General features: G+C 37.1%; 1 protein-coding gene across 1 annotated transcript; it reads left to right on the forward strand.

Annotated features, from left to right (window-relative positions):
- The first annotated feature begins 218 nt into the window (after positions 1–218).
- Positions 219–6,845, forward strand: LOC103699426 (ras-related protein RABA5c-like). Its single transcript, XM_039128359.3, has 2 exons — positions 219–683; positions 6,268–6,845. Exons 1-2 carry the CDS (start codon positions 347–349, stop codon positions 6,582–6,584), a joined length of 654 nt encoding a protein of 217 aa, XP_038984287.3. The 5' UTR covers positions 219–346; the 3' UTR covers positions 6,585–6,845.

Consider the following 6,845-nt stretch of genomic DNA (forward strand, 5'->3'; position numbering starts at 1 on the left):
TTTAGCTAGCTTGAAAAGAAGGACGTGCATGCCACCACTTGTGTCCAAACTATACAGCCATGGTGGGCCTCAAGCTAGTTTTAGTGCATGCATTGTTTGGTGAGAGGTTTTAGTGCTGTCTTGACTTCCTGCCCGGCTCCAAACTTCCAATAAGAGAAAGAATGGAAGGTCTCACGGCAGTATTTTGACTAGTGTCTGAATGTCAGAAAAACTCTTCCACCCCACCAATTCATCCAACGTTAACGAAGATTAAAGAAGCAAACACTACGTAAAATAACCACCACCTTTATTGTAGAGTTGGGAATACTCAGAGAAGACGGTGTAGAGAGAGAATTGAGAAGAGAGGATGTCGTCGGACGGGGAGGAGGAGGAGGAGGAGTATCTTTTCAAGGTGGTGATAATCGGGGACTCGGCGGTGGGGAAGTCGAACCTGCTGTCGAGGTACGCGCGGAATGAGTTCAACCTCCACTCCAAGGCTACCATTGGGGTGGAGTTCCAGACGCAGACCCTCGACATCGACGGCAAGGAGGTCAAGGCCCAGATCTGGGACACCGCCGGCCAGGAGCGATTCCGCGCCGTCACCTCCGCCTACTACCGCGGCGCCGTCGGTGCCCTCGTCGTCTATGACATCTCCCGCCGCTCCACCTTCGATTCAGTGCCCCGTTGGCTCCACGAGCTCGACAGTAATGCTACTATATAGACTATATGCTCCCTGCTGCTCTTTTCTCTCCAGCTTCTGCTGCCAGTACTAGTCTGCTGCTTTCTTGTTGGAGAATTGATAGATTTCGGAATCTTTGCGTAATTGTCGTAGATCTGTGCTTTTTCCCTCATTTTTCTGTAATTTTTGTATGGTTGATGGTCGCGGGCATGTAGTTTTGCTGCTAATATTAGTTAGAAAGATGGAGAACTGCGTAACGGGTGGACGGACATGAGAAAGGTGACGACTTTGTTGATGATATTGTTGGTAATGGTCTAATTCTATGCGATTCAGGGATCTTTGGTTCTAGTAGTAGATTTTTGGTTGGAGGAATGGAGAAATTAGAAACGGATCTTGGAAGGGGAACAGAGGCACAGCTTGGTTGATGGGAATGTCGGTGTTGGATGTGCTAATTATGGTGCATCTATTGTTGTTGTTGTTTATGTATGATGGGGGATTTTAGATTTGGGTTTTCTTCTTGGACTGGGGTTACTGATTATTAATTCTAGTGATAGATAGATGTCGTTGGAGGAGTTGATGAATTATAACATTAATGGAGGAACAAAATAAATCCAGAATTTGGTTGATTGGTATGGTTGGATGGAATGTGTTTATGATTCAGTAGATCTGTTATTCCTTTACAATAGGAGTGATTGTGGAATTTGGTTTGATTCTCCAAATCAGTTTGCTGCTTTTTTGTTTAAAAAAAATAAAGGAAAACGCAGTTGTAATCAGTGTAATGGAGAGAAAATGTAACAGAGGAAGGAAATGAACTCTGAAATTGGGTGAGGAGAATGGTGGGATCGATGTATTCACTTGCTGGATTTATTCTGCCTTAATGATTGATGAAACTTAAGTTTGGATTTCCTTCATATATCTAGCTTAATACTCTTAGTGCTAATTCCAGTTTTAGTTTGAGAAATTCAGAAATTACAAGATGGAGACAACATGCAAATTAGCTAATAGTTATTAAGAGAATGGATCTATTTATGTGGTCGATCTGCCTTTTCTATATGGTGCATGATTTTGGGTTTGGGCCTAAGCATCTATACTAGCTTCCGGTAAGACACTTGATCACAATTGCTTTTTTTTCCTAAGGCTTGACATTTTTTTCGTTTATTTCAATTACAAATTTGCGATGCAATTTTAAATTTTGCTTCGTAGGATCACTAGAATTGATTTTTAAGTTTTTTCCCTCATTCTCTCTTTAGATCATTTTGGGGATAGGGATGCATTTAGTTTCTCAGACTAAGTCAAAAAGGGCATCCTAATGCACAAGGCTCCCATCATTGCAGGTTCAAGCAGGGGGTCAAATGTATGCAGCCTTACCCTCATGTGCAAATAAGTTGTTTCCATGTATTGAACCCATGACGTCTAGGTCACAATTAGTTTTTGGATAATTCTGACTTACTTCACAAAGTAAGTCAGAATTATTTTATTGGAAAATTTTTCGAATCCTCTTTTTCATGTCACTTTGAGAATATGTAATGTCAGACAATAGTTTTAAGGTCACCACATGCAGCAACTAACTTAAGCATGGGAAAGTACATGGAAGCAAAATATTTTTTGATTTCAAAGAGCAAGCTGAGATTCAACGTATGTGCCTTAGGAGCCAAGACACATCCTCTTTGCAGGACCTTTTTTTCTTGGAATGCTTAAGTTATAAGCAGAGTATGCTACAGCTTCCTCCAATATGTTCCCCATGTAGTTTTTAATGGGAAACATACCATTAATTTTGGGTCCTTCATAACCTTTTGCTCTGATTGGATTCTAGATCCAATGAAACTATATCTTGTTATGAACGTTTTGACTAAGCAGCAATAATATGGATTATAATCTTACGAGTAACTGTGCACCTTTTCTCATACAGTCATATTTCTCAATCTGTATGAAAATGGATAAGAACATTAATCAAAATAATCCTACATATGTTTGATATAGAAGCCTTATCGATCTCAGTGAATACTTTGTCAAACTAAAAGAAAAACTCATAAAGACCCATAGCATTCCTGCCCCTCTCCCAAAAAAGAAAATGTAATACAGTTTTCATTTGAGAAATTTGAAGCTCTAGAGGGTTAGACATTAATGAACTTTCTTCAGAAATCAAAGCCATATCCGCAAGCAATTTCCCTGCTCTGTCTTTCATTTTCCAATTCCTAAATAACAATGACAGATCAAGGATTTTTCTGTAAACCTTTATATGTTTTGTACTCGGGAAATCTTGTTTGCTGCTATATAATTACTTTGTTTCTGGCTGTTTCCAATTGCCTTTTCTTTTTTATTCTCTTTTATTCTTTTAATATCTTCTTTAATTGAATAATTAATTCCCTTCTTAAAGTTGCTATCTGGGTAAAGCCTTTACATATTACTGCTAACGGATAATGTCGAGGAGACTGTTTGGTTGCTGATGTCTAAAAAGGCATACAGTGTTGGGTGGGGAAGAAAATGGACACTGAGGATGAGCATATAGGAGTTTCAAATAAAGTAGAATATGAATGACTTCACTGTTTTAGACTGATTATCAAGGATAGTTCAATTTGGACTCTTGTCTATTTTTCACCCTTTGCTTTCTAGGTTACTAATGTATTATCATCCTTACTAACATTTCCCTTCATTGATGTCTCTTTAGCAATTAAGATGTTTTATTGAAGTCCACGTTCTGCCTATTCAAAGGTTTTATCCAAAAAATTCCAATCTTTAGGCATGACAACGTGTGTTGGAACTCAGTTGTTTGATATTAAGTTGTCCTTTTATGGCATGATGTTCAATAAACTACCAGACATATACCGACACATGCATGCTTGTTGTTAACTGGCCTGCGAGAGTTTGACAGAGGAACTTCTAATGGGAGCAAAACTATTCTAAACAACTTCTTTATAGCATTTCTTCCTTCTTTTTTTTAATTAGATCCTGAGTGGAGCAACTGTTGAACTTGGGTAACATAACCATGTCTAAGATTAATGTTGAGCTTTATTGGATCCACTCTCCCTCATACCACTTTGATGTTACCCATTAATGGATTCCAAAGTCATTCTGTCAACTCTTCTAGTATCTCACTAGAAAATTATTGAAGCAAGAAGCAAGATTCCCAAAGAATTCTTTAAAGAAAAATGGACATTTCAAGCACCAGATATTAAGCATTACACAGAATTTGCTTCATCTGATGCATGCTTATCTAGAAGTCTCTCTAGTGTGCAAGGCACCTAGGCCCTTCAACAATCCAATGACCTAGGTAGCTGGCATTTTCCAGCCCTTTAGGCAGTTTTGGTTTCCTAGGTGCCTAGCCACCTAGGGGCTGCCTTTGTCACAGGCAGGCACCTTGTTCATTGAGTAGGTGGAGGCATTAAATTTGTTAAGTAATTCTCTATTTAAGCAAAAAAGTATTTACTTTAAGAGAGAAAGAAGTGAAGGCAATTTATAACGTATTCTCTTATAAACTGATTGATGCTTGAACATGTCATGTTTCTAAGAAATTTTAAATTCTTCAAATCATTTAGTAGAAAAAATATTAAGAAAACCAAAGCAATTAAGTCGAAGGTTTCATTATTGCATGACTTAACAAATTCACAACCTTACTATCTAGCCATATAATATTCTTTGATGTGCTTTTTTGTGAACTATATGTGACTATACATGAAAGCATGAAATGTTTTAGTAATTTTTGGGAATTTTTAAGCATCCACTTGGCCACCTAGCCATGCTGCCTAGGCCTTTAGAAGGTTGAATGCCTAACACTGGCTAGGCAATTTGACAACTTTGGTACTATGTATGCCTGATGTTGATAACCACTATGAAGTCTCTAATAAAGTCTCTTATTCAGTTAACGAGATTCTCTTGATTATATCTCTATCAAGTTCATATTTTGGAGGGGGAAGAGAAGAGAAGATCCTATTATCAATCATATAAAATTATACATCAAGATATTTAAAAAAATAAAAAGTGATTACAGAACATAGTTTCTGGCAATTAATTTTAATTTTAAGGAGAATAGAGTCATTCATTTAATAATCCATTCTCTTAAATCAGTCACATTTAACAAGATATGATTCAACAAGTGGAGCAACACTGTACAAATTAATCATGCTTTTGTTCAGTGATATTCCTACTAGTTTGCTTATAAGTAGCAGCGCAAGAGTCCTATGCAACATATGAGCACTAGTTGCTTTAAGCCCAACGATTGACACCAATCATCAATTTTGGATATAGTTTGTAGCAAGTCTCGCAGCATTTATTGTATTTGCATTTGCATAATCAGATCTGACGGAAAAGGTTAATTTGCTTACGTATATGCATTTTTTGCTGTGTTTTTCTCTTCCCCTTCAAACTTTTCTCTGTTATTCTGATTTGATAGTCTCCAAAAAAATGCTTGATATGTTTGAATATAAAGGACTCTTCCTCACCGCAATTGTTATGGAACTTTTCTGCATGCTTGGTTTCATGAAACAAACACTGAAAGGGTTCAAGACAGTATACTCCATATGCACTAGTAGTCGCAACTGATGGCTCTCTCTCTCTGTCTCTCTCTGTCTCTCTCACTCACTCACTCACTCTCATGTCAAGGTTAAGTTCTTCAAGAACCAAACATGGTGACCTCCATATGCATGTATATGTTGAACTGGCTGCTCCAGAGCTGCATATGAATAACAAAATTGTTGCTGAACATAATGTCTGACTTGACATTTTTGTAAGAACTTAAAAAACAAAATGATAAGGCCACACGTTTTTATAATATGAAGTGCTTATTCAAACAAAGATGCGTGCATACAGTTTGACCAGTGACGTAACTTTCTTCTCTTCTTTTTTACACCTATCATCTTCCAAATCATGCCTATTATCAAGGTGAAAGTTCATTGACCTGTAAATTGAAGTACTAGGAACTAAAGGCATTCCACCATTTTTTCTTTGTAATTTAGCAAGAATCCTCTTTGGAAATGCTAGTGGCCCAAAAACTTCCAAGACCCAATCAAAGTAACTATGGTTGACATATCCTGTAATTGCTACAACTACCTTGCATAGGCAGCTATCTAGACTAGCAATATGGTAGTTGGAGGTCAACTTTTGATTTTTCTTTTTTCTGTAATTTGAGACAAATCCTTTAATACTTCTGATAGTTTAAACTAATTGAATTCAGATATTGATTAAACAACCTAGGCCTTGATATTATTAGTAGATTTTAATGTCCAAAGAAGCAGCTGATATTGATTTCATTTTTGAGCAAAAGTTGCTGATACTGATTGATGAAGTCCTTGTAGAAATTTGTTACGGTGAAATGTACAAGATATACATCTGGAAACCTCATCAGCGTTAATCATATTATCAAGACTAAATCTATTTTATGAAGCCAGTTAACATGAAACAAGTTTGTGGATTGTATTAGTGACGACTTGAATGTGGTGGTGATACATTATCATTCTAAGCAAGCCTATTAGTATGTAACTGCTTATGTTCATCTATACTTTGTAAGATGCAAGAGTCAATTTCTTAAGCATATATCTACATGTTTATGTGCTTTGATTTCTTTTGCCTTTTAGTGATTACGCATCTGAAATCTGTGTGGAACCTTGTCGCAGCACATTCAGACACAACAGTCGCAAGGATGCTGGTTGGTAATAAGTGTGATCTGGCAAATATTAGGGAAGTATCTGTTGAGGATGGCAGAAGCCTTGCAGAAGCTGAAGGGCTGTTTTTTATCGAGACTTCAGCCCTAGATTCCACAAATGTGAAGACAGCCTTTGAGATTGTTATCAAGGAGATCTACAATAATGTCAGCAGAAAGGTCTTAAACTCAGATTCCTACAAAGCAGAATTATCGCTCAACAGGGTAAGCATTACTGGCAATGGAACTGATGAATCAAAGCAAACAACCAGAAAGTTCTCTTGCTGTTAGTTTCACTTGGTCGGTTTTCTTCAAGTTTTGGGAGCCAAGGCTTTATCATGGTGGGCCATAAGATTACATAAGCCAAATTAGTTTTTGTTTGTTACATTGCTGGAAGTATATTCATGTCTAAATTACAAAATAAGGAAATCTTGTTGTTAGAGATGATTCCTTGTGCTATCTAGGAAAAACATGTTACTGTCATGGCTTGATAAAAGTAGTTAACATTGTAAAACTGTGTAACCAGACTATGTTATATTCCTTTCACCATTA

Source organism: Phoenix dactylifera, chromosome 11, assembly GCF_051530095.1.
Source record: "Phoenix dactylifera cultivar Ajwa chromosome 11, Ajwa_hap1_PhDact_Kaust_v1.1, whole genome shotgun sequence".
Taxonomy (NCBI): Eukaryota; Viridiplantae; Streptophyta; class Magnoliopsida; order Arecales; family Arecaceae; genus Phoenix; species Phoenix dactylifera.